This window comes from Caloenas nicobarica, chromosome 10, assembly GCF_036013445.1.
Source record: "Caloenas nicobarica isolate bCalNic1 chromosome 10, bCalNic1.hap1, whole genome shotgun sequence".
Classification (NCBI taxonomy): Eukaryota; Metazoa; Chordata; class Aves; order Columbiformes; family Columbidae; genus Caloenas; species Caloenas nicobarica.
The window spans coordinates 22,528,185-22,555,644 of NC_088254.1; the positions used below are offsets into that span (position 1 = coordinate 22,528,185).

General features: G+C 53.0%; 1 protein-coding gene across 3 annotated transcripts in view; it reads left to right on the forward strand.

Annotated features, from left to right (window-relative positions):
- The window catches only part of CORO2B (coronin 2B), a 41,011-nt gene extending 13,917 nt beyond the window's left edge, over positions 1 to 27,094 (forward strand). For 2 of the 3 annotated variants that reach the window (XM_065641468.1, XM_065641469.1), the window contains 10 exons: positions 6,193 to 6,393; positions 18,714 to 18,830; positions 21,642 to 21,791; positions 22,493 to 22,657; positions 23,173 to 23,289; positions 23,387 to 23,491; positions 23,853 to 23,949; positions 24,431 to 24,543; positions 25,187 to 25,507; positions 26,003 to 27,094. In XM_065641468.1, the coding sequence (XP_065497540.1) occupies positions 6,193 to 6,393; positions 18,714 to 18,830; positions 21,642 to 21,791; positions 22,493 to 22,657; positions 23,173 to 23,289; positions 23,387 to 23,491; positions 23,853 to 23,949; positions 24,431 to 24,543; positions 25,187 to 25,507; positions 26,003 to 26,134 (1,518 nt within the window). In that variant the 3' untranslated portion in view covers positions 26,135 to 27,094. The remainder of the gene's footprint in view (positions 1 to 6,192; positions 6,394 to 18,713; positions 18,831 to 21,641; positions 21,792 to 22,492; positions 22,658 to 23,172; positions 23,290 to 23,386; positions 23,492 to 23,852; positions 23,950 to 24,430; positions 24,544 to 25,186; positions 25,508 to 26,002) is intronic. The other variant, XM_065641470.1, reaches the window with a different exon arrangement.
- Positions 27,095 to 27,460: the final 366 nt, after the last annotated feature.

Sequence of the window (27,460 nt, forward strand, 5' to 3'; positions counted from 1 at the left end):
AAGTTCCCAGATGGGGAACGCCAGCCAGAACCTCTGCCCGTACCAGGAGGGGCATGAAAAAAAGGAATAATGCGATTTTGGATAGTCACTGTCTCCTGCAGTGGCACAAAACCCCTCCTGGAAACCCCAGATTTTCTAGGTGAAAAATGAGCGTTGGATTTCCTTTTCCCAACACGCTTTTTCATGCAAATATCTTTTACTTGCTAGTCAACCATAACTCTGTTACTTAACCGTGGGCAGAACAATAAATTGGGGAGAATGAGCACTGGGTTCCCATTAAAAACCTCTGTAAGGCCATGGGAGATGCTGCGTGCCGTCATGGGAACCCAAAGACCCCCTTGTCACCCCCTAGCATGCTGCTGGTGGACGTGAAAAGGGGGTATTTCCAACCCCCTAAAATTATTGCTTCATCCAGGTGAAAGCAGAAATTCATTTCTCCGAAAGCTTCCACGATGGAGGCAGATTAAATGGTGCTATATATAGGATACACTGATTTTTGGGGGGGATTACAGTCGCTGTGTAAGTGCCTATTGCAGCGCGAGGGCTCTTTGCGCACGCTCTCCCTCCCGGCTGCTGTTGCCAAGACTCCCGATGCTTGAAAAGATGCATTTAAAAATAAACACATGGAGACGAGCTGTGTCCTGCTGCTGCTGGTGGGCAAAGGCTGGAGCTGCCAGCAGATCAGAAAAGCCTCCAAAGAGAAGCTGGGGTTTTGCTTCTTGGTTCTTTTTTTAAATTTCTTTTAAATGCCATTGCTCCTGCAGCTGGTATCTGCTGCAAAACTGAATGGCAGCCTGAGAAATATAGAATATCTCGAGTTGGAAAGGACCCGTAAGGATCATCAAGCTCAGCTCCCTGCTCTGTGCATAACTGTGCCTAACTTTACATAACTGTAAAAGATTTCAGTCTGCTTTTAAATAATCCTAAATTTTTACTTGTGACAATAAATAGGAACAGTCAATGCAGGGTAAAGAAATTCTGCAGAGCAAGTGGAAGCTGTTGCACGAGGTATCTGCCGAACCTCCTGTCACCCAAGGCCTTGGGTTTCAGTTTTTGGCACTGGATTCCAACAAGTCTTTTGCTTCGTTTATGTTTTTCTTGCCAAGTAAGGTGATCCACCTTTATCAGGATGATTCAAAACCGTGGTTCTTCTGTGGGCTGCTCTGGTTTTGGCCTTGCCAGCAGATGGACTTACACCTAAAATGGGACTAGCTGCTTCTACTCATTTTCTGAGTTTTGTTTTTTTTCTCATTTTCTACTCATTTCTCCCCATATCTGCTTTTGCAGTGGGGCAGGGCCAGAGTGAGATATTAATATAACTTCATCCTGAGCTGTGAACGCCGGATTTTGGGACGCGCTCCTCTCCCTTCAAGCACTTAAATAAGTAAAACATTGCAATGAGCCTAAAAACACCAGAGCAGAGAATTTCTCTGCTGGTGCTTGTTTCGTGAGGTTAATGGTGATGCTGGATGTCGTGACTAGGGATGTGATGTATTTTATTGCCTCACTTCAAAGTGCGTTATAGGATTCTCGTTTTTCATGTGAGTTCTGCTCAACCAAAAACAAAGGAGGAGATTTGTAATGAAAGGAAAAACCAGAGTCCAAGAATAACGCAGAACTAGAATGAACTTTGGAAATGGTGGCACATTAGTCGGATTCTGGACATGGATGGAAATTACTCCAATAAATCAATAATGTTATTTTTAATGCCTCACTGAGAGTGAAGTGATGGAAAAATAAAAATGCCCATTAGCATCAACAGAATGTAAAGAATTACTCAAAAAGTGAGTTTCGTAAAAAAAAAAAAAATATATATATATATATATATATAGTAGGATTGCAAATTCTCTGGAGAGTAACTTCCAGAAGGGATGTGGCACATGGCACGGTGACGGGGCTGGTCCCTCGCTGCCGGGAGTTCGGTCATGGCTCCAGGGCCATCTGCGCCTTCACGCGAGTGCACCAGGGCCAGCACAGGAGCTAAAATTAGCTGGACTTTTTTATTTTCCAGCATCCTCCGTCTTCCCGCAGAGCAGCCAGCAGCCGCACACCCAACGAGATGATGGCCTGGGGGATGACAAGCATCCCTGAATTCACCCCGAATTTCTTTTTTGTTTTATTTTTCTGTTGTAGCGCAGAGGGAAGGTTGTTTGTGGGGGGGGAAATAATTTGCCATGAATACGATAGGTTCTGAGCAGACATAATTTTGCAAAATTAAAGTGAAAATCCCGCGAATAGCTTGTGTGGGTGAGGAGAAAAAAGGAAAAGAAACTCGGAACAAAAACCCCAAGATTTGAAATGCTGTTGCTGAAACGCAGATGGAGCAAGGGTTGAAACTCCAGGGGAAAACAGCAAATGCAACATTTCTCTTTAGCCGGTGCAGAGCCCCCGGCCGCCGTCGCCGTGTCCCCCGGGAGGAAGCGAAGGGCCGAGGGGCCGGCATGGGACCGCGGCCACCGCGCTTTTTCCAGCTTTTCCTCTCTTTCGGGCTTTGTCTCGCCCGAGTCGAGCTCCTTTGGGGAAGGGGCTGTTTTCCTCCCCGGCTGGGAAATGTCAGCACCACCTGCAAAATAGTCGGTGCCGGTGCCCGAAGCATCCCTGCATCCCTGCATCCTCCTTTTCAAAAGCCTTGGGTCAGGAAAGAGGATGTTTGTCCTCCAGAAGGGCTCTGCAAAGCAGCACGTGGAAGGAAAATAAATACGTGAATAACAAAACTATTTCCCATTTGAAACTATGCACCTACCCTGGATTGCAGAGAGTGCAGGATAAGAGATTTTCATCCTCCTGGCTAGAAAATTTGGTGTGTTTTCAACAGTTTTCCATCAGAAAGTGGTGTTTCTTGTGAAACCGCGTATTGTCCTGGCAAGACTTGCCCACGTGCAACCGATCGGCAGCTGTGTTTGCAGCATCTCCCTTTGCACGTTGGTGTTTCATTGACTTTCTTCATCCTGGCATCCCCCGGGTCACTTGGTGGCCTCACATGGGGGCTCGTGCCCTTGTCCACGTCCTTTTGGAGCAGCCGGGTGCCGGGAAATCTTTCTGGATTGGAGCCGCGGTGTCCCCAGCGGCGCAGAAACCGTGGGCTGCCCCAGAAACCAGCGGGCTCGGAAGCCCCGTGCGATGACACCAGCTTTAAATAGAAGGTTTAAGTATATAGATTTTTATATACGGAGGAATAAATAATAAAATTAAATGGAAAATTGAAACCGGTATCTGCTTGGAAACTCACATTTTTCATCAATCCAGAACTGAAACACCGCTCACAGAAACGCCCAAACGGACAACGCGCTGGGAAACTGGTGATTTTTCAGCCAGAATACCGTTCTAGGGTTTTGTTTGTAGGCAATGCCTCCTGCACGCTGCAGAGCAAGACCCCGCTTCCCCAGGACACACAACCCCTGCCAAAGCCTCTGCTGAAGGACCAGACGTGAAAACGATCGTTCGAAAGTGGATTTTTCCTGCCCATCACTTTGCTCCAGCAATGGGACCGAACCCCAGGAGGAGCAGCCGGCTTCAGAGACAAACAAAGGGGCAAAGGACGCTGAGCTTCTGATTTTTCAACCCCAAATCAGTGCAAAACCGTCCCATCGGCCGCTTGTCCCCGCAGCACAGCACCCTCTCCATCCGAAGGCTGATGCTCCCCACAGTGGTGGGGATGGGACCCCCGAGACCCCTGACCCTCCTGCGTGTCACAGGAGCTACTTCTGGTGTGGAAAAGCCTCCACCAGCTGCCAAACCCAGAAATCTGCCCTTTGCCAGGGATTTTGCCGGCATTCCCGTACTGTCTGCATCCCCGGGGTGATGTGACGCTGCTTACAGGAAATACCGGCTGAGGTTAAAGGAAAGAAATTCTGGATTTCTCCAGCGAAACAGGCACTTGAGCTTATTGCTTCCTCCCGGCGTGGTGGGGGCTGAGTGGAGACTCGCCCAGTTTTTGGGGAAAGAATAAAACGGGGAGAGCTGGAAAAAACAAAGAAAAGAGATGCCAAAGCGCTGAGGTCCTGGGAGCAGCATCGCTCTTGTGTCTGGGACCACGGCAAGGAGGGAGCATCTGTAGCACATGCACAAGGACCCAGATTAAGGGTGAAAACACATCTCTGGGCTGCTTGGAGCTCATTTGTGCTGGAGCTTCGTTTGGCAGCAACTCATTAAGCTGAAGTTCTGCATGCAGAAAATATTGTGAGCCCCATTTCTGCTACCCCTGCGCTGCAGGAGGGGTTTCCACAGGGGAGTCTGTGGGTTTTCTCCTGCGTGGGGATGCACGACGAGGCACTTGGAAAGTTTAGTGGGGGAAGGATTGAGCAAATGGCCCTTTCAGTAGAATTTGGGGCTTTTTTTGCAATAGGTCCAGAGCAGAGAGGCACGGATGGCAGAAACGAGAGCAAAGTCAAAGTCCTGTGACGATGGAGCAAATTGAGAGCTTAAAAAATATCAAAATACATTTTTGTGCTTTTTTAACATTACAAAAAAAGTAATTTCAATCTGAAAACTCATCTGTTCAGACGAAGGAGAATGTAAGATGTAGTGAAAGTCTCCAAAGCCACTCCCCAGCTGCGGTCGGGGTTTTTCCTGCCCTGCCTGGCTCCCACCGCCCTTTGGCAAAGATTCCCAGTGCTTTGCTGGACGTGAGGCTGCATTTCTTTTCAAAGCAGAAGCCTTTTCAGCCAAAAAAATGTCTCTCTGCTCTCATTTTGAGTTAAATCCTCTAGGATCTGTGTCCTTTTTTCTTTGCAGCCTGGGGATGCTGACAGCCCTGCTGCATCCTCCAAAGGCTGCTCGCAGCGTCTGCGCTGCTGGGGGGTGGAAAATACAGCTGGGATTTGGGGTGTGATTCAGTCGGAGTTATTTAAGATCAGAGCAGCCACCGGAGTGTTTTTTCTGGTGTTGCCCGTCGCTGAGAGATGCTCGCGGCACGTGACCCAGCGTTTAAGTACAAAACTACGTGATTTTCTCAATAGATGCTGGTTATGAAGACGCGAGCGGCTGCAAGTCCTCAGGCTTGCGATTACTGCGGGTTGATAGAGCTGAGTATTTATGTTGCTCTAAGGTGGCTTAAGTGCTTTATGCTCTTCTGCGCACTCAAAGTGCCTTCAATCTGTATAGATAGAATCGCAGAATCACGGAATCAGAGATGGTTTGGGTTGCAGGGCCCTCCCCAGCCCCCCCAGTGCCCCCCTGCCACGAGCAGGGACATCTGCACCAGCTCAGGTTGCTCAGAGCCCCGTCCAGCCTGGCCTGGGATGTCTCCAGGGATGGTTCAGCCACCACCTCTCTGGCCAACCTGGGTCGGGCTCTCACCACCCTCAGGGCAACAATTTCTTCCTCTTGTCCAGCCTGAATCTCCCTCCTTTAGTTTAAAACCATCACCCCTTGCTCAATCACAACAAGCCCTGCTCAAAAGTCTGTCCCCATCCTTCTTGTCGGCCCCTTTTAGGTACAGAAAGTCTGATTTTATCATGAATACTTCTGGTACCGTAAGGATTGTTCAAAAGAAGACTGAAATGAAAAATGCAGTCTTTTTCTTTTTTTTCTTTTTTTTTTTTTTTTTTACTTAGAAAAAGCAAAGTAGCGAGGACAAATGAAAACACACTCATTTCTGTGCATGCACCTTGGACGTGGTGTGGGGCAGCAGGATGAGCCAGTGGGTCCTTGGGATCCCTGATTCCTTTGGGATCCTTGGGAGCATCTCGGCAGCAGCAATGCTGCGATGCTCCGGGTCAGCCCACCCAGGGACCCCCCCGCAAAATGAGCCGAGACGGCTGAACGCAGCATCTCCCAGCTCCGCGATGCTCAGTCCCTGCCCAAGTGCTCCCATTCTGCCCCGATGCTTTCATGTGCTCCAGACCAACCTATTTCCGAGTCATCGCATTAAAAGCCTTAATTCTTTTGTCATACATACATGAAGTAGTAGTGCTGTGCATTCTAGATAGGCAGAAAAGGAGATCAGCTTAAATTTTGCAACAGCCGAGAGTCTTTTAATGCCTTTTGTGAGTTGTACCTTGCACCAGGGAGACATCTGACATTTTTTCAAGGGTATTATTATATATTTGCCGATCTGGGCTGCCCCGATACTGCTGTACCTCATCGGGCAGAACCCCTGTTGCAGGACGGGTTGGAAACTGGAAAGCAGCTGGGAAACAGCCCGGGGTGGGTGATTTTTGGAAGGCTAAACCCTTTGCATTTGCCCGGCAGATGTCATGGCGCCCGCAGTACCGCAGCTCCAAGTTTCGGAACGTCTACGGGAAGGTGGCGAGCCGGGAGCACTGCTTCGACGGCATCCCCATCACCAAGAACGTCCACGACAACCACTTCTGCGCCGTCAACGCCCGCTTCCTCGCCATCGTGACGGAGAGCGCCGGCGGCGGCTCCTTCCTTGTCATCCCCCTCGAGCAGGTAGGAGGTTTGGCCCCGGCCGAGGCGATGCCGATGATGCCGATGCGGATGATGCCGATGCGGAGCCAGTCCCCGAGCGCGGGTGTGCGGATGCAGTGGGATGTGTCCCGGTCTCCGCTGTACTTTACTGGGGTTTTCCCATGTGGGGAAGGGAGGATTTACAGCCGCCTTAGTGAACTGGGTTTTTTTTTTTTCTTTAGGAAGAGAAGGAAACGTTTGTTAAAGTGGTTTTGGCATCTCCCAGCGAGCACGCGCTGGGCAGGCGCTGGGCACATCTCCACCCTGTCCCTTCACAGCGACAGAGGCCACTCGGCTTTGTGGCCGCGGTATTGAAGGGGCTGTGGGGCACTGGAACAGGCTGCCCAGGGCAGTGCTGGAGTCACCGTCCCTGGGGGGGTTGGACAGACGGACATGAGGTTCTCAGGACATGGGGCAGTGCCAGGGCTGGGGGAATGGCTGGACTCAGTGATCCTGAGGGGCTTTTCCAACCCAAATGATTTTATGATTTTATTTCCCAGAAAGCAGGGGAGTCCCTGTAGAGCCCCTTGCCCCACCGAGCAGGTAGCAACCCTTACCCATTATTTCAGCTTGTCCGTATAATCTCAGCCCCAAATTTCACAGCCTGCACAGCCCGAGAGGGAGAACGCGGCTGCGCACCCCGTTTTCCTGTTGCAAAACCCCAGGGGCTTTTGCTTTGTGCCCAGCAGCAAATGCCGCCTCATGTCAGATTTATTTTTAAGAACTCAGCAGCAAGTGGGAGCCCCTCAGGAGCAGCCGATGCCCAAGAGCCATGTGCTGTGCAGGGGGGCTTCTGTTTGCAGCTGTACCCATCTAAAAGCACTCTGCGGGGAGGAGCAGCACACACACCTCTGCGCTATCGATCCCCTTTGCAGCACGTAGCCTTTCTCCCCCCAGCACTGAGCTTCTGCTTCCCCAGCTAAGATTTTCCCCAGCTCTTTGCATCACTGCCCTCGTGAATCCACACATCTCCTGCTCATGCAATTTTAAAGTCCCGGCAATTCAGCTGATGCTTCAGAAGCCGCCCTGCGGGACTGCGCTTGCTGTGCAAAAAGTGGTGCCTGACGGGAGCAGGAAAGCCAGGCGGCAGTGACCTCGGACATGAAATAAATATTATCTCTGCTTTGCTCCCGAAACCCGAGCGCAGGGCACTGCTGTGCGGTACCACGGTTGTGCTGATGCTGCTCCTCTACCACCGGCGTTCCAGTGTGTGGATCAGCAGCTCCAAACTGGTACCTGCATCCCATCCCCGGGCATTTTTTTGCCCCTGAGGGTGGTGAGAGCCTGGCCCAGGTTCCCAGAGAGGTGGTGGCTGAACCATCCCTGGAGACATCCCAGGCCAGGCTGGACGGGGCTCTGAGCAACCTGAGCTGGTGCAGATGTCCCTGCTCATGGCAGGGGGGGCACTGGGGGGGCTGGGGAGGGCCCTTCGACCCAAACCATTCTATGATTCCATGATCCTGCCCTCGCCCCATGGGCTGCAGAAAGGAACACAGGGCTCCCAGTCAGTCATTTTCAGGAGCATTTTTGACATCAGAGGAGCTGCACCCGCTCCCCTTAAGGATACACCTACCCCGTATAACTTGAAGACACGCCGCGTATGAAGATGTACGATATGCATGGGGAGAAGGTCGTTGTCTCCCAGGCTCCCAGGCAGCAAAATTGCCGTGTCAAACCCACGAGGATTTCCAGCTGGAGGGGAGCTGGTGGAACTGGCTGTATTGGGAATGGGGATTGCTCCCCTCCGAGCCCCATCTCCCCATATGCTGGCATTCCTCTGACTTTCCCCACGTAATGTTCACATCTCTTCTGAATTCCTCTTTAATTTCTGGAGCAGAATCAGCTACAGATGGAAGAAATTATAATCAGCGCTTTAATTGCGGCACACAGCTTGACTCTTATTAATATTCGAAAAAGCAGGAGCTTTGTCTGAGCACTCGGATGCTCCAGCCCCATCTCTGTCTCCCTCCCACTGCCGAGCCCGCGCTGGCAGGATCCATCCACACACTGCTTGCTCCTGGTCCTAAATCCTGAGCTAATAACCCCATATTGCCAGCTAATTACCCTTTTTTTCCTGGCAAATGTAGCCCGGTCCCAGTGGGATAAGAGCAGAGGGAGCGCGATGCCGTTTGCAACCTGTTCCGAAGGGATCGACAGCCCCACGTGGAAATCGCACCCAATAAATCCAGCCGGAGCAGAGCTTAGCAGCCCGTGTCAAGTGGCTGCACACGCCTTTGTACAATCTAATAATTTCATTATTTTTTTTTTTAAATACGGACTGATTAGCTCATTAAGAATAAACTAATTTTCTTTGGAAATCAGCAGCCCTCTAATTAATTGGCATCCATATTTAGCCGAACATAATTAAGGTAACCTAGATACTGCAGATCTACTCAGGGTTTGATTTGCTGCCATCATTTTTTTTTTTTTTAACATTTCTGCCCTCTATTCGGCTTAGAAATGCTCACCAGAAACCTCTCTGCTTTATGCTCTGAGTGACAATGCATTTGCATACGCTGGGCCGTATGTCCCCCTGCCTGCACACCAGAAATGCTGGTTCCTCACATATTTATGGAGCAATCAAGGGAACGGGTAACTGCTTCTGCAAGGCTGCGTAGGTTGGGAAGATGGAGCACGGCTGCATTTTGCTCTCCCATCCTCCCTGAGCTCGATTCACTCCCCAAACCATAGCAAGAGAAGGATTTGGTCCAGGCTTCTGCTGAAGGGGAAAGGTGACCACATCAAAAACGTTTATTTTGAGTCAGCAACAGCGGGTTGAACTCCATCACCACGAGCAAAATCCAGCCTTGCTCAGGCAGTGTGATTCTGCAGAAAAGCAGCTCAGTGCAATTACGTCCTGATCCAGCATGGACCAGGATTCTGCTCCACCTCCCCCTGGACATGCTCCCAGCACCGGCAGCAGTTATTAAATTAAAAATAAATGGGTGCGTTTGTGCTGCAGCTCCGCTACAAGAAGGAAAATGGAAAAGCCCATGTCCTTGGGGCAGCTCTGGGGCTCTGTTTGTCCCGGACTGGGCAGAACAGGTGGGGAAAAACAAGCTCCAGCTGTGTGTGGATTTATCCCAGCTGTGCCTGATTTGATTAGCTGCATATAAACTGGGCTGGGGAAAAAGGGTACTGGGAGCAGAATTAGAATCACAGAAGGGTTTGTATTGAAGGGCCCTCCCCAGTGCCCCCCCTGCCACGAGCAGGGACACCTGCACCAGCTCAGGGTGCTCAGAGCCCCGTCCAGCCTGGCCTGGGATGTCTCCAGGGATGCTTCAGCCACCACCTCTCTGGGTACCTGGCCAGGCTCTCACCACCTGCAGTGTCAACAATTCCTTCTCCGTGTCCAGTCCGTGGAGGGGGATGTGCTGCAGCTGCTGGGGGGCAGGGGGTGGCGTGGGGGTCCCGTGGGGCAGCGGGTGCAGGAGGAGGGTGGCTGCCATTGCTCGCACTACAACAGGATGGCTTTTATTTCTGTAAGGGATGAAGATAACATTGTCTGGCTGTGCAAAACAAGTTATCTGCCTGCACGCCTGGAGGAAGCAGGGGGCAGGAAGGGGGAGTCTCTGTTTACACGTAGGAAGCTCAAGTTCCCAAGCTGTTGTTCCCACCAGCGCTGGCTGTTGTCACCGTGGCTGGTTGTGTTGGAGCTGCTGAGTGTGGGGCAGGTGCTTCACCCCACTGTGACATGGGTGGCTGAGCAGGGAGGGCCTGGGGGGCTGCAGGGGACTGAACCCCCCCCGTGTCCCCATGGGACGCTGGTGTCCATCGCTGCTGCTGGGGGTCGGTACCAGCCCACCCAGAGCAGGGGCAGCCCCTGGAGGTGACAGACCCATTGCCAGTCCCCACGGAGGTCCCAAACCTCCATGGCAGCCCTGGGGCCAAGGACAGTGGTTGGGCAAAGCCTGAGTCGTGCTGCAGGGAACCGCTTGCAGGTATTGCCTGTCCCTTTGTCACCAAGGGATGGCACAGAGGGGCAGCAGAGTGAGCAGTGTCACTGTCCCCTATGTGTGCTGGATGGGTGGCAGCTGGCGAGCGGGACGGGTGGCTGCGTGCCCCCCGCTGTGTGTCCTGGCTCTGGGGTGGCTTCTCTTGGCTCCAGGTCCTGGTGGCATCTGCTCATGGCATCGCCCGAGGGACCTCCGTGCATGTCCCCAATGTGCGGGGACACCCGCTTGCCGAGGCCGGGCAGAGAACGCGTGAGCTCGTCACACAGCTGCTCTCCTGGCTTCCCCAGGCTGCTGCTTCTGAGTACCAGGAGGTTTTCTGCAGGAAAAAAAAATACAGCATTTTCTCCATTTCTCTATACTATAAGGGAGTGGAGCATCTCCCTTATGAGGAAAGGCTGAGGGAGCTGGGGCTCTTGAGCTTGGAGAAGAGGAGACTGAGGGGTGACCTCCTCAATGTTTATAAGTATATAAAGGGTGGGTGTCACGAGGATGGAGCCAGGCTCTTCTCGGTGACAACCAATGGTAAGACAAGGGGTAATGGGTTCAAGCTGGAACACAAGAGGTTCCACTTAAATTTGAGAAGAAACTTCTTCTCAGTGAGGGTGACGGAACACTGGAACAGGCTGCCCAGGGGGGTTGTGGATTCTCCTCTGCAGACATTCCAACCCGCCTGGACGCCTTCCTGTGTAACCTCATCTGGGTGTTCCTGCCCTGGCAGGGGGGTTGGACTGGATGAGCTTTCGAGGTCCCTTCCAATCCCTAACATTCTGTGATTCTATGAACCAATTTTCCTGTCCTTGGAGATTTTCTGCCTTTAAACTCGGAACACAGGAGGCTCCCTTGGTCTGTGCCACTTTTTTGCGTTGTGTGGATTCTTCTCTATCTGATTTTGGACTGCAGGAGGTATTTCTTTTAACCTAGAGTTCGCCAGGAAAAAAAAAAAAAAAAAAAAGACCTGAGGCTTACAAAAAAGCTGACACTTGAGCATTAGTGTTCCACATCCGAGCACGATCCAATGTCCCTGGGCTTATCAAGGAGATAACGGGAGAGCAGCCGTGGGAAGCCCAGACCTGGGCTCTGCCTGGTTTGAAGTGTCGGGATGAGTCAGAAAGTGTCAGTGTGAAATTTTAACATTGCCCTGAGAGCTGGTGAGGGATCAGAGGAGGAAACGAGGTTTGAAAATGCAGGTTCTTGGAAGGGGAAACGTGGATTTTTGCCCCATTGATGCTGCTGTGTTTGCAGCAAAGCCTGGGGTCGAGCCTGGGGAAGCTCGGCTTTGCCTGGGCTGCCTGCAATTCCCTGCCCCCTCTGCCGGCTAAACTAGAGAGAAACCCCGTCCTCGCTGGGGAAAAGTGGCTTTTTGTTACCGAGGAACATGAATTTACCTTTAGTGTCTGTAATCCCATTTAACAAGGACATTATATGGGCTTTTGTCTTTTTAATTAACAAGCTCGAGCCTGGTTACTGCTTTTATGGTGCAGATAAATACCTCTGCAGCAAGGCTGCGAGGTTTTAATCGGTGCAAATTGTTGGTCAGGAGCTGCTGTGTGCGTTTTGGGTGGGTTTTGGGGCTTACGGGGTCCGGCACGGCTGGAGCAGCTCTGTGATGGTCCCCGGGCACGGGGAGCCAGGTGCTGCTCATGGCCGGCCAGAACCTGGGGGGCTTACAGCCCACAGCGGGATTTGTATTTAATTTAACAGTATTGTCATCCACACAAGAGGACTAACTGATTCTGAAACCTTCATCCTGGCACAAAATGGCATCCAGCAATGCTGATTTCTTTTGCAGTTTTTTGACTTGCAGGGTTCAGTTGTATAACAAAAAGAGTGACGCAGGTTTCTATCAATTGATGTCCCTTTTTGTGGCAAGTAACCTGGTAAATCTGGGACTTTATTCCAAAGAACCCCTGAACATGGAGTTTGCTGGAGAGATCTCTCCCGGGGAAACTGAGGCACGGAGGCTTGTGGTGTTTGCTGGGGGTGGGAGCTGCGCAGGCTGTAAAACCCACAGGGCTGAGCAGAAATCTTGCGCGTCTCCTCTGCTTGTTTAAAGAACACAAACGCTGTTTTAGCAGGTGCCGGAGGATGCACAGATGCACAGAGTCTCCATCTCTGCCCCTCCCTGCTGGAATTTCCCAGGTGTTACAGGGAAAAGGGGCAGCAGTTCCCGCTCCGGCCGGGGTTTTCCTGGGGTCTACACCTGGCTGAAGAGCTGCTTCCCTCCAACGTGCCACAGCATGAGCCGAGCTTTGGGAATTTGTTTACTAGAAAGCCTGGCTTCGCGTTTCACTTACTGCTCTCATTCACAAGAGCAGTCGGAAGCCTGGCAGCGGGTTCCCAACAACCAGGTTGATCTCAGCAGGACCCAGAAGAGCGTTCAGGCATTTCCAGCACCTGGAATTGATATTTTGATGGATGATACTGTTGATCTCATGCGTGGATTTCTTCAGATTTTTAGAATCATGGAATAGAATCACAGGATGGTTTGGGTTGGAGGGCCCTCCCCAGCTCCCCCAGTGCCCCCCCTGCCACGAGCAGGGACATCTGCACCAGCTCAGGTTGCTCAGAGCCCCGTCCAGCCTGGCCTGGGATGTCTCCAGGGATGGTTCAGCCACCACCTCTCTGGTATCCCTGACAGTATCCAATCTTAAACCACGGCCTCTGTGGTTTACATATATTTATGTATTTACTTATTCCCCCCTCTAAAAAAGGAAACCAAAATCTTTCACCTCTTAGCTCTGTAGATGCTCTGCTTGGTCTCTTCATTTCAGCATTAAGGCACTTCAGAAGAAAAGCACTTTTCTCAACAAGCCCTCAGCCCACACCAAAATCACCCCCCCAAAAAGCAGAAAAGCTCCATGAGGCGTCTGTCTTTGTATTTATTCAGTTGTTGGAGGGAAACATCTCCAACAGCAGCATCCTTCCACCGGCACGTGGCAATTTCCTCGAGGAATTATTTGTGGCAGCATCGTGGCAATGGCTTTTCTGGGTCCCTGCCAAGGGTTTGCCCAATTTCTCTCTTGTTTATGCTGCTTTCATTTGATTTGGTTCCTAATGAAGATGAGTGAACCTACAGTGACCTTCCTTTGTATGAAACCAGCCGGGGATCTGCCCCAAGGCAGGGAAATCTCTGTAATTTCCTCCTCTTTGGCTCTCAAACAGGACAGACCTTCTTTAAAAAGACAGCGGTAAATGTATTTACTCTTAATCTCAGCCACTGGAGGCTGGTGTGTACTCAGGGATTTCCTGGGAAACCCTGTAAATCCCCTTCGGCTCGGGCAGCGCTTCCCTGAGCCCCTCGAAAAGCTCATCAGGGTTTCAGGGTAGAACTGAATGAAGGTTTTTACCAGGATTGTAGCGTTTCATGGGAAACATGAGGGTTTGGAACCGTTCTGGGTTTGTGTTTGCAGGGAAACTGGTGAGAAGCAGGTTTTATGAAATACATGTATTAAAGTGATTTATCTGAGCTTCCTTCTGATTGATTGTAAAGCGGACGTGGAGTCTGAAAAGACTGAAGCAAACGGTGAGACTGAAGCTTGTGCTGCTGAGAGAGCCTGAAGTGACAACGTGTCCCGTCGCCCCAGTCTGGCGATGGCCAAGAGGTTCCCTGGGATGCCGTTTGGTATCAAAATTGCTCATCAGGAGCTCACACCATTCCCAGCAATGTTTTGATGCCTTGGAGTCCTTAAAAGTGACGCTTCTAATGATTAAGAGGCTTTGCTCCTCCTGGTGACGGTGTTCCCCTTCCCCGGGTGGTCTGAGCTCCTGGGGTTGTGTGTCCGTCCCTCCTGGGGTTGTGTGTCCGTCCCTCCTGCCCCAACCATTTCCAGGGCAAGGTTTCCTTCTCAGCCACCAAGCAGCAAAATAACGCAATTAAACCAACTTTATAATACCTCGTCCTTCCTCCCCCCGAACATAATACAGACAACTTTCTCCTTTGCACGTGCTCCTAATTGCTCCAGCGAAGGGAGGGCTTTGAGGAGCTCAATTTGCTGGAATATTTGCAATTTCCAGCCCGTGCCGTGGAACACGTCAGAGCTGCTGGAGCGCGGAGAGCCGCGACATGTCAGGCTCCGGCTAAAGGGACGTATCTGGGTCACTGAGCTTCCCCCAGCCAGGGACCCAGATTAGGATTCACTGCGGCTTAATGCTCGGCGGCTGGCGAGGTCCCTCTGAGAGTGACTCCATGGGAAGCTAGAGCACGAATCCCTGATTTTTGTTTATTTTTTTTTTAATTCTTTATTTCCTTTATTTGGCTCATTCTCCTCTTTCAGGTGTCCTGAGCATGAGCACAACCCACCCCTGCTCCTGTGCAGTCACTTGCTGTGTTCAACTAATTTTAATCAAAACTCTTCATTTCTCGGGCAGAAACTATCCCTAGTAACCAAACTCTTGTCTTGTCCTCTTGAAAGCCTTATGAATTTTAACAAAAACCATCAAATCCACTTTGCAAAGGAAATCACTCGGCTGGTTGCTCAAAATTAAAGTGATTGCATATTAACTTGTGCCATTAAAAGGTCCGTCCGCCTGGAATTTAACAGCTGCTGCATGAATTTCTGCTCCAGACAGTGTGTTAATAATGCCATGGTAATGCAAATATGAAAACAGGGGGAAAGCTTGATAATCTGAGCCATTTGGGTAAGCGATGTCTGCTAGCGTACTTAATATATTAACCCATAAAGCTGTGCTTTGCTTGCCATTAATTCACAGGGGGCAGAGCTTTGCGCACTAACGAAGCACGGGTGTTGCTGTGTTTCTTTCTGCCCTCTGTGTCTTATTTTTAGTTTTTTCTCCCCAAACCTTGGCTGCTTGTCCCAGGGCTGCATCCTTGCAGCTCGTGTTTTGCTTCGTGTGATGCTCGGGTGCAGGATGGGACCCAAAGCGCCTCGTCCTCTGTCCGGGGCTGTGGGGCTGAGCTCTCCCCACCTGTGAAAGGAGGGAAGAATGGTGTTTGTTTGTTTTTTCCATGGAAAAAACTTAAAGAATGTGAAAAATCAGATTTTTCTTCATAACTTTCCATGGCGGGGTGTTTGCAGTGGAGTTTGGGTGGAGGCAAAGCTGCCCCGGGGGCTCTGCGGGCGTCCCCAGGCCATGGGCAGCTCTTGTCCTGTGTCCCCAGCGTCCGTCAGGACAAACGGCCCCTCCTGGGTGGCCGGCAAGGGGCCCACGGAGGCAACTGCTGAATGTGAACGCTGGTTTTAGATATTGAGATGCTTTTAGTGAAAAGCAACGTTTTCCTAAATCATCCCTTTTAGAAAATTCAGTTCAGTGGAAAACTAATTTTTTGATCAAAGCTGTTTTCTAGGCCCTGCGTTGGAAAGACTTGATTTTTATTTAAATGAAGGGTTTATCTTCTCTAATCATTTCCCTTGTGTTACGGCCCATGTACTCGCAGTGCTTGGTCAGTCGATGCTTCTCCTTGGACGTCACTTTTCCTGGGGACCGTTGGCTCCCAGTGTGAAGATCTGTATCTTGGGGGGATCCCTGGGACTCTGGGGCCGTGGCAGGTTGGGTGTGACAGGGACTGGCTGTCTTTGCCACTGGAAAAAGGAAAATTTAAAATCCGTGGGTGATGCGTGCTTTAATGTATTGCCCTTCCTACGGGATGCGCCAGTTCAGGGGACCGTCCCTCCAGCCGCGGCTCCATCCGGAGTCCTGGGTCTGCATGGCAAAACTGTCAGACAGTCACTTTGCTTGTTTGTATCCCTACAAACCTGAACTGATTTATAACAGCACTAATAAACCCCAGGTCTGGGGCGTTAACCAGGAAAACACCCTTTCAGCTTTTTGATAATGTCAGAAATGTTGTGTAGGTCGATCACGAGCACTTATGTGGGGCGAAGCTGCCAGGTAAATGAGGGGAAGAACTGCATTAGTGGGAGGCAGGAGGCAGTTCAGGGTCCAGGGCTGATGTGGCAGCTCAGATCTGAGCCGTGTTGTTGCTAATGGGCAGAATTATCAAAATTTGGGCTCTCTGGGCGAGCTGAAGTGATGCTGTCGGCAGCTGAAGGAGGAGACAGACACAGCTGCCTTGTCCTGGCTCTTCCATCCATCCATCCATCCATCCATCCATCCATCCATCCATCCCTGCCCTGGCACCCCTGAAATTGGCCCTAATGGGGGTTAAAATCCCCCGGGCAGGTACGAATCACTGCAGGAAAAATGAACCCTGTGCCCTACAGGGAGGGAATTTGCGTGGTGTGCTTTAATGGGAAAGAGCTTCATCAGTTAGAAATCAGCCTTGTTTTAAGTGCTCGTCCCAGAGCAGTGAATGGGGATGCGGTCCTGCGCTCATCACAGGCCGGGGAGTTAATGAGTGTTTGTGAGACACTGTAATGAAGGGCAGAGGGGAACGACTGGCTCTGACCCCATTACCCAGCCAGCAATAGAGGTGGACGTGTCTGTGCATTCATGGACTGAAGGCAGCGAGATAAAGCACCATTTTTTTTTTTATCCTTTACCTCAATAACTAAAATGACCCATATAACTAAGTCCCCGGTGTTTTAAGCCCAGCCCAGTTCTCATCTTATATACGGGCTGTGTCCAAGGGATGACTTAGAGCTGTTGTAGCAATGTGAGCAAGAACGAGCTTTTCACTCTAATCATAATGCCCATGAAAAGTATTTTAAAATTGATGAAGCTGGCTGAGGGAGGGTTGTGCTTGCCGGTGTTTCTCAGTGCGTTGTGCGATGGTTTTCAGGCCAGACACAAGAAGAAATGTTTTCCACTGAGGGTGGTGAGAGCCTGGCCCAGGTGCCCAGAGAGGTGGTGGGTGAAGCATCCCTGGAGACATCCCAGGCCAGGCTGGACGGGGCTCTGAGCAACCTGAGCTGGTGCAGATGTCCCTGCTCATGGCAGGGGGGGCACTGGGGGGGCTGGGGAGGGCCCTGCAACCCAAACCGTCCTGCGATTCTCTGATTCTGCATCTCCATCCCTACCAGATCGAATCTGGGCGGGCAGAGCCGCCCTGCCCGTGCATCCCATGCTGCTCCCGGCTGGCGTTCACCGGGGCTGCCTGGCAATTAGTGTCTCCCTGGGAGCAAATTAATTCAAATAAACCTTCCCAGCGGCGGCGGCGCAGGGGTGAGCCCCTGGGCCTGATCCAGCCGCCCTGAGCACTCCTGGTTGGTAAAAACACCGCGTGTTCTCCTCGGTGGGTTTCTTTGTTCATGTTTAAATGGAGCCAGGAGCTCGATACAATAAAAGGTCAGCGCTGGAAGGGGCTATGAAATATTTAGTGGCTGTGTCGTGCTGACCTAGTTAGTTTGCAGGCGCCGAAGCTCTGGGCTGCTCAGGAAGTTGGTGCAGGGGACGGAAGGTGGTCGGGGGGCCATGAAGGGACCCGACAAGGTCCTTGCAAGGAGCAGGGGTTCCTGAAACCCATCTCAGGTCCTCGCTTGGCTGGGATGGCAGGACTGGACTGGTCATAGAAGTCTTGCGAAGAGTCCCATGGAAAAGATGAGGGGCAATGGGTACAAGTTGCTCCTGGGGAGATTCTGATGGGACATAAGAGAGAAATTTTTCACAACCAGCCATTGGAATAATCTCCCCAGGGAAGTGGTGGATTCCCCAACATTGGGCACGTTTAAGATTCCGCTGGACGGGGTCCTGGGCCAGCTTGTCTAGACCGTGCTCTTGCCAAGAAAGGTTGGACCAGATAATCCTCGTGGTCCCTTAAACTTGGGATTCTGTGATTCCATCCATGTGGAAGGATCCCCAGAGAGGTGGTGGCTGAACCATCCCTGGAGACATCCCAGGCCAGGCTGGACGGGGCTCTGAGCAACCTGAGCTGGTGCAGATGTCCCTGCTCATGGCAGGGGGGCACTGGGGGGCCCTCCAACCCAAACCCTCTGTGATACTGCAAGTGGTGTACCGTTTGGGTTATTAGTGTTGTTAAGCATGAGTGTTCATGATCCCAAAGTCACTGGGGATTTGTTCTCTGGAGCAGACGTGCATCCCTTGCTCAACATCGCTTCCAAAGTCTGGGAGGAAAGTACCGAATATCTCATGCACGACTCAATGGCTGATCTGCTTTGAGGGTCAGTTTGGAGCCTCTCGAGTCCCTTCCAGCTCTCTTGCCCCTGGTTTCGGATGGTCACGCAAAGATTTCCTCCTGGGGATGGGCAGCCCCATGGGGTTGTGTTTGCAGAAACCCCTTCTCATACCTGGAATATCGCTGGGGCAAAACCCATCCCCGACTCAGCCAGGCATCTCCTGTGGCTAAAAGCCCCATCCCAGCATGAGCTACGGAGCTCTCTTCCCTAACAAGGCTCCGGCCATAAAAAGACCAACTTTAACACTAAATTTTATTTCCTTTTTCTTTTTTTGGTTTATTTAAAATTACAGACAGGCCGAATCGAGCCCAACTACCCCAAAGTCTGCGGTCACCAGGGCAACGTGCTGGACATCAAGTGGAATCCCTTCATTGAGAACATCATCGCATCATGCTCTGAAGACACCTCGGTGAGCTGGGACGCTTGGGGCTGTCACCTCCCGGGGGGACGAGCAGCTCCGTGCACCCCCTGCCTTTAATTTCTGCACCTGGATGGGGGGAAAGGGGCTGCCACAGGTGGGGGATGCCTCAGGAATAGAGAGGGGGTAAGAGATTGGTGCAGAACAGTAGGAAAATTGTGCCAATTCTTGTCTCCTGTGTCATTGGTGCAGGGGCTGCAGTTGGTGCCCAGCTCCTCTGCTGTCCCCAGTGTCACTTATTGTCACAGCGCTGCTCTTTCTGCATCCCCCGCTGCAGATAAGCCGTACAGCTGTGCACAACGAGGTCTTTTTTTTGGCTTTTCAAGCCCAACAGCAATGCTATTATTAATCCTTGTTGCCATCAGGGGCTGCAACTGCTCTCGTGGCTTGATCCATCAAGTGACATGAGCCAAAGGCAGTTTTGCAGGCGGGGGGATAATGAATCAGGTCATCTTTATGTAGCCATTATTATTTTCTGGACAGAAGTCCATCCCAAAGGCTGTATCATAAAGCAAGAAAAAGCCTTTGCACAAGGGAGAAGACCAGAAACCATCACCCATTCTGCATGGCAGAAGCTGGGGCTTGGGGTGATCCAGTTTTTAACCAATTGCTACAAATCTGCCTCGCCTGATCCTTAGCGTTTCACTGTGTTGTCACCTCATGACTCATCCTCTCCTTCAGTTCGGTATATTGGCATTTTTTTTATTAGCTGAAAGCTTGTCAAGGAAGATATCGAGTGGGGGGAAAAAAATTCAGATCATGGCCATGAATCATGCTGAGCTGTCTCCTGCTTTAAATTATAACCTTTTATATACAGTCACCAGGGAACAGAGATGCTGGGAGAGAGGGAGGTAGGGGGAAGGCTTCGTGAGCCATCGTTAAACCTGGGAAATTAAGTTAATTGCCCCTGAGGCTGTCAGGTGTGGGGGTTCGCTATCAAACCTGTATCCATCTGTATCTGTCTGTCCTTGCGCAGATAACGATGTCTGTCCTCTCTGATGCCCTTGGGGCACTGGGACCGTAAATTCATCAGTGTCCTTGCAGGACAATTAGCAGCAGGGCTGACCCTTGAATCCCCCGTCCCGCTGCAGTGCTGCCACAGGCTCAAATGTTGGGACGGCTTTTTGGGAAGGAGCTTTTACGGGGCAGGACAAACCACGCGGGAGGATTAAAAGGGGAATTACCTGATCTCCGTGGGTGTTTCAGGCTCGGGCGCACTGAGCTGGTGTGGAAGCAGAGCTGGAGGGGGGATTTTGCAGCACGGTTGGTTGTTTGCAGGGTCCATCTCTTAGTGGAAAGGTGTGTTTCAGGGGCAAATTTATCAAGAAGGTTTCTTAGGCTGGGTTGGGAGAGGAAGGCTCTGGTTTCACAGGCTGCTCTCCCTGGTGTCATGGGAGGAGGGTGGAAAAAGGCACTTCTGGGGCTGTTCCTGTGTTTTAAATTATAATTTTTCAAAAGCATCGTTTCCATCCCAGAATGGGCCAAGATTATGAAACCCAATGTTTGAGTTTTGGGGCAGCTCCAGCTCTGCCTGTACTGGCACCAAAATGGCATTAGGGCTGCAACCAGTTCCGACACATCGAGTTTCAGGTCATAGTGACCGCGGTAATGGGGAAACCTGCCCGAAATAGCCTGTCCCTGGCACTCACCTCCTGCTTTTGCAAGACACAAGGAATGATGTAACTGTGTTTGGAGCAGACCGCAGAGGTGATGCCGCGCTGCAGAGCCCCAGTGATGCTTCACCGTGGACGCAGGACACATTTAATAACCGTCCTTCAGAATCACAGGATGGTTTGGGTTGCAGGTCCCTCCCCAGCCCCCCCAGTGCCCCCCCTGCCATGAGCAGGGACATCTGCACCAGCTCAGGTTGCTCAGAGCCCCGTCCAGCCTGGCCTGGGATGTCTCCAGGGATGGTTCAGCCACCACCTCTCTGGCCAACCTGGGCCAGGCTCTCACCACCCTCAGTGGAAAACATTTCTTCCTTATATCTAGTCTGAATTCTCCCTTCTTTTAGCTTAAAACCGTCACCCCTTGTACTTTCGCAACAGGCCCTGCTGAAAAGTCTGTCCCCATCTTTCCTGTGGGCTCCTGGCAGGTGAGGTGGCTCCTGTTGGAGCATCCCCTGCCGATGCAGGGAGTTGGAGCACGTGCAGGCTTCCCTGTGTCCCCCGGTGTGACAGGGCACCCCCCGAGCAGCGGGTACCACTCCGGGGCGCAGAGTTGGCCCAGAGCCCTTGGGGATGCAGATCTGGGGATTTGCTAACCGTTGTTTCGTAACCCGCCCTTTCATAACCGGTTCCTTCAGCATCCGGCAATAAGGGTTGTGTTGCTTGTTCCTCATCTTGTGCCTTGTTTGAAAACCGTTGATGCTCTCAGAATCATCCCTCCAAGCCAGACCGGTCTCTTAACTATGTCTCTCTCATCGGGCCGTTTCCTCTGCACACTGTGCAACCCGTGGAGCAGCGTCTCCCACCTCTAAATGTGCAGGTTCAGGCAGAAAACTCACCGCTCCACCCATACATTTCTATGCAGATTTTTCACTGCAATGCTGCAACCTAGTTTTTACCTTCTGGGGAGCCGTGGGGCTGGCAGGACCCTGGGTCTCACTGCTGGGGTGGGTGCAGCTCGAGGGGGTTAGATAAATGTGACCTGTCACTTTGGCTTCGTCTGCCACATCCGGGTGCAGGATGATGCTGCTGGCCTTGGGGCACTGCAGGGATTCGGCAGCTCAGAGCCCCCGGGGTGGGTGTCGGGTCCTTCCAGGGCTCCCAAACCCATCCCGACACCACCCCCGTCCCGCAGGTTCGGATCTGGGAGATCCCTGAGGGCGGCCTGAAGAGGAACATGACGGAGGCCGTGCTGGAGCTGTACGGGCACAGCCGGCGCGTCGGCCTCGTCGAGTGGCATCCCACCACCAACAACATCCTCTTCAGCGCCGGCTACGACTATAAGGTGAGTCCCGCCCGTCCTGCTCCTTGTGATCGGCCTTGCAAAGGCTTTTGCCACTCGTGGCGCGGGTGGAAGTCAGCCAGGGCAGGATCCTCCAGCCAGAATAAAACCATAGAATCATTTTGGTTGGAAAAGCCCCTCAAGATCATGGAGTCCACCCGTTCCCCCAGCCCTGGCACTGCCCCATGTCCTGAGAACCTCATGTCCGTCTGTCCAACCCCTCCAGGGATGGTGACTCCAGCACTGCCCTGGGCAGCCTGTTCCAATGCCCCACAGCCCTTGGGGGAAGAAATTGTTCCAAGATCCAACCTCAGCCTCCCCTGGCGCAACTTGAGGCCGTTTCCTCTGCTCCTGGCGCTTGTTCCTGGGGAGCAGAGCCCGACCCCCCCTGGCTCCAAGCTCCTTTCAGGCAGGTCAGAGATCAGAAGGTCTCCCCTCAGCTCCTGTTCTCCAGCTGAACCCCCAGCTCCCTCAGCCGCTCCCATCACCCTTGCGCTCCAGCCCCTCACCAGCTCCGTTCCCTCCTCTCAACTCGCTCCAGCACCTCAAGGCCTTTCTTGGCGTGAGGGGCCCAAAACTGCCCCCAGGATTTGCGGTTTGGCCTCCCCATTCCCAGCACCGGCCGGTCACTGATGTAGAGGCTCAGAAGGGATGAGGGGTCTCCAGGAGTGGAGATGCCGGGGCAGCCTCCTCGCTTCCTGCAGGTCCTCATCTGGAACCTGGACATCGGGGAGCCGGTGAAGATGATCGATTGCCACACGGACGTCATCCTCTGCATGTCCTTCAACACGGACGGCAGCCTCGTGGCCACCACCTGCAAGGACAAGAAGCTGCGGGTGGTGGAGCCGCGCTCGGGCAGGGTCCTGCAGGTGCGGTGCTGGTGCTGGGAGGGTTAGAAATAGCATCTTGGGGAGAAATCCTACTGAAAACACGTAAAAGCATTTGCAAGGTTCTGTACATACTCGTGATGGGATGCTTTGCATGCGTCAGGGTCTGCAAATAATTCTCTGCTGTGGGGAGGAGCTGGTTGTTTTAATGAGGTGGAGATGATGGAGGAGGCTTGGCCTCATCCCAGCACAGAAGCTGGAGGTTTTTATTCTTTTCTTGATTAAGGATTTGTGGAAAATAGTAGAAATTAGGCTGGGGGGGGTAGCAGAAATTTCCAGAAACAGACACAGTTTGGAGGAGGACGGTGGTTTCTCAGCAAAGGGGACACCTGATATTCGGGGAGATGGGCATTTTTGTTTGGCTGAATCGCGGTCCCTCCCCCCGGCGTGGAGCCGCGTGTCAGCGGGAGAGGTGCCGGGGGCGGCAGGTGGGGGTTCTGCCACAGCCGGGTCTGGGGCCGCGGGGCGACGCTGGTGAGCACGTTTGGGTCTGGCAGGAGGCGAGCTGCAAGAACCACCGCGTCAACCGCGTGGTGTTCCTGGGCAGCACGAAGCGGCTGCTGACGACGGGGGTGTCGCGCTGGAACACGCGGCAGATCGCTCTCTGGGACCAGGTGGGTGCCGGGGCCCCCACTCCGTCCCCACCGGGACCCCCGCTCAGCACCAGCACATCCTGGTTAATAAAGTGGTTTGTTCTTTCCTGTTGCGCAGGAAGATCTGTCCATGCCCCTGATAGAGGAGGAGATCGACGGGCTCTCGGGTCTCCTCTTCCCGTTCTACGACGCTGACACACACATGCTGTACCTGGCTGGCAAGGTAGGGGCTGCACATCACATGCTGTGGCTGCGGGGGCTGCGGTGTCACCGGGGGGACAAAGGGGCCTCTCCCCAGCGAACGGCACAGGGAGAAGAGCTGGAGGGGGAGCAGGGCTGTGCTGAGCCCTGAGCAAAGCGTTGGGCAGCTCTTTGGCCACAAAGCGCTGGTTGGAGAGGTGCCCACCGCTGGTGGGGGGGTGGGCAGCATCCCGTGGGGTGATCCACAGGGCTGCAGCATCCCCAGCCTGGATCCCCCCAGCATCTCCCAAGGACGGGGCGCTGGGGGCTGTCGTCACAGTCTTTATTCAGCCTCGTGTTTGCCAAAGCAGCAAAGCATCTCGTCTTCCCTGCGCTTGTTCCAGGGCGACGGCAACATTCGGTACTACGAGATCGGCTCGGAAAAGCCTTACTTGAGTTACCTGATGGAGTTTCGCTCCCCAGCTCCGCAAAAAGGACTGGGTAAGGGTGGTCGTGCTGCTGAGCAGGACCCTAAGTCACTCATCCACGACAGCGCGGAACATGCAAAAGGTAGATGATGGAAGGTGCTTAATTAAATGCCCCAGTCTAATGGGTTTGGAGCATCAAGGCCGGGCTGCAATGCTGGCAGGGCAGCGTTCCCGGTGCTGTGCTGTCCCTCCCGTGGCGATGCAGCCTGGCACACGCCTGGTGACACCCTTCCTGCTGTCACACATCACACGGGGCTTTACCAGGGCCATCAGTCAGTGATTCCTGTGATTTGTCCTTGATAAAAGCTGCTCACCCCTTTCCCTATGTCCCTGTGAATACCCCTGGTGTGGCCCAGGTCCGTGCCCCAGGGTGACAGCAGGGATTAATTCGTAACGAGCTGGGTCTCCTGATGGAGAGCGAGGACATTTTGGGGTGCCCCGTGCCGGGGATGTGGACGGGTCCCCACTGGTCACTGTCTGCGCCTCCTCCGCAGGGGTGATGCCGAAGCACGGGCTGGACGTGTCGGCTTGCGAGGTCTTTCGGTTCTACAAGCTCGTGACCCTCAAGGGGCTGATCGAACCCATCTCCATGATTGTACCCAGGAGGGTGAGTCCCTCGCTGCACGCCGGGGCGCGGGGACAGGGTGTCCGAAGCGGGTCTGGTGTGACGGAGATGCCCCCCCCGTGCTGACCAGTCCGGCCACTGGCTCTCTTTGCACCAGTCTTAGCCCTCCCAGTCGTTACACCTCTCCAGGAATGGGATCCCCAGGGGACTTTCGCAAAGGATTTAATGGGAGCGTTTTTAGGAAATGCATCTCTGCGTCGCTCCTGGCCTCGACACACTTGGTTTGTGCAAAATCAACTCGGTCCATTGCGATGGGCAGCAAGGGGCTCGTCTCGCCTGAGGTTTGGGGGTTGTTTCTGGTAAAATACACCTGGGAGCTGGAGCAGGGTTTGGCGTTTGCCTTCCCGTCTGCGCAGGAGCCGGTCCCGGGCTCTGCGTCCGCTCAGCAGCCCCTGCCCGGGTTTCCAGATCCGCCTCCCGTGCCCTGCGCGGGCAGCGCTGGTGTTTCTCGTTCATTAATGGTGCAAACACCGATTTATTACTTCCCCAGCTGCCCCGGGCGGCCGCATCGCTGAATGCCAAGGAGCGAGCGCAACCCTTTGCGGCACATCGCAACACGTAGTTAAAATTGCGCGCGGATTCACGGAGGCGTTTGCTTTTGCTTTTCTTCCCTCGTTGTTTTTAGTCAGAAACATACCAGGAGGACATTTACCCGATGACGCCGGGCACAGAGCCGGCCCTGACGCCCGATGAGTGGCTGAGCGGGGTGAACAGAGGTAAAGCCACCGGCGCCGCGCTGGGGGGGACACGGAGCCCCCAAACCAGCTGGGCTGCCCCCCTGACCGCTCCCGCTCTGCCCCGCGCAGATCCCATCCTGATGTCGCTGAAGGAAGGCTACAAGAAGACATCCAAAATTGTCTTTAAGGCACCGGTGAGGGAGAAGAAGAGTGTCGTGGTTAACGGCATAGACCTGCTGGAGAATGTGCCGCCCCGGACGGAGAATGAGGTACCGGGGACGGAGGGGACAGTCCCTGGCTGGGGGGACGTTTTGGGGGTGCAGCTTGGGGCGCTGCCACCCTGCAGGGCTCCGCCTGTCTTCCCAAAGTCACGTACCTGGTGTTTCCCAGGGGCTGCAAGCGTCCCGCTCCGCATTAACCACAGGGCATCTGAAAGGAGCAGCGTTAAGCTCCGAAATTTTATTTTTTTTATTAAAATCCTCATCCGAGAACAACATACGGCGGCGTTGGGGAAACATCAGCGCTTGGTCCTGGGAGGGGTTTGTTTTGCTGGAGCTGAGTTTGCAGATTACATGCACAGGGTATCCCCGAGATGGTGAAATGGTAAATCCGAGAGAACGGGCAGCACAACAGATGAATTATAGAGTCACAGGATGGTTTGGGTTGAAGGGCCCTTTCCAGCTCCCCCAGTGCCACCCCTGCCACGAGCAGGGACATCTGCACCAGCTCAAGGGGGTCCCTCCAGCTCCCTCTTTCCCTTGCAGCTCCTTCGGATGTTCTTCCGACAGCAGGACGAGATCCGGCGGCTGAAGGACGAGCTCTCGCAGAAAGACATACGGATCCGGCAGCTGCATCTGGAGTTGAAAAACCTGCGCAACAGCCCGAAGAATAATTAACTTCCAGGGACGTTTTATAAATAAACTTTCTTTGTTTATACTCGCTCTTTAATTTTATTGTATCCACTTACACAGAATATGAGCCAGAAGCCAAGTGACCTGCCAAGAGCCCACTCGCTAACTGGAAACGCGTCCTTCTCGTCTCGTCTAGCGCTAAAACCGTGATAACCAACAGCTACTGCATGAGAGGCGGCCGGGGCGTCCGCTGTGCACCCCGGCCATGGGCTTGGAGTAAGTAGCCGAGCCGGGTCCCCTCAGGCGGGACGAGCTGGCTCTGGGAGCCGCGGCGGCCGCTCCCCGGGAAACCGCCACGCTTCATTGCCATTAATTTGGTTTTTTCCTATGCAAAAATGTGACAGTGGGTGTGGAACTGGGAAAGGGCTTAATTCACAAGAGCTGCCTGGGCAGCAGCTCAGGACCCTTCCCGTGGAGCTGCTGTGGCGTTGGCAGGAGCAGCCGCTGACCGTCCCGGGCACAGCCCGGGTGGAGATGCTCCATGTGTATGCGCATCCCCGCACACACCTACAGTCTGCTTTCAATAAAAAGAGGCTGGGTTTCCCAGCCGGAGAGGGCTATTTGCTCCCTCCACCTCGGTGCAGAGGGACGCGTCCTCCCGGCGCTGGGACAGCCGTGGGGAGGGGGACGAGCCACCCGCTCGCCCCAGGGACGGACCCCGCGGGTGCTCGATGGGTTCGGCATGTTTGTACAGTCGCATTGGGGTTTTTTTTGTGGATTAGGCCTGTAGCACAGGGAACGACACCAAATACTGCTAGTTTACCTATATGTATATATATATTTTCACTAAATCGAGTTGCTGAACTGCCCGGCCCTCCCTGTGCAAGTTTCCCCTCTCTGTTAATTTACCTTGTGCACCCACTGCTGCCCGCCCCCTTTACCTTACATGTGCTGTCATTGCCTCTTATTTATGCTACCATGGAGTAGTGATGAAATAAAACGTTTTCAAGATACCAAAAACCTTGCCCAATCCTTTCTTTGCCGAGGGTGTGGAGGGGGGACGCTCACTAGAGGCACTTTGCAGCCAAAGATGAATCACAGAAGGGTTTGGGTTGCAGGGCCCTTCCCAGCTCCCCCAGTGCCCCCCTGCCATGAGCAGGGACATCTGCACCAGCTCAGGTTGCTCAGAGCCCCGTCCAGCCTGGCCTGGGATGTCTCCAGGGATGGTTCAGCCACCACCTCTCTGGGCACCTGGGCCAGGCTCTCACCACCCTCAGAATAAAACATTTCTTCCTTATATCTAATCTAAATTCTCCCTTCAGTTTAAAACCATCACCCCTTGTCCTATCACTACTAGAAAGTCTGTCCTTA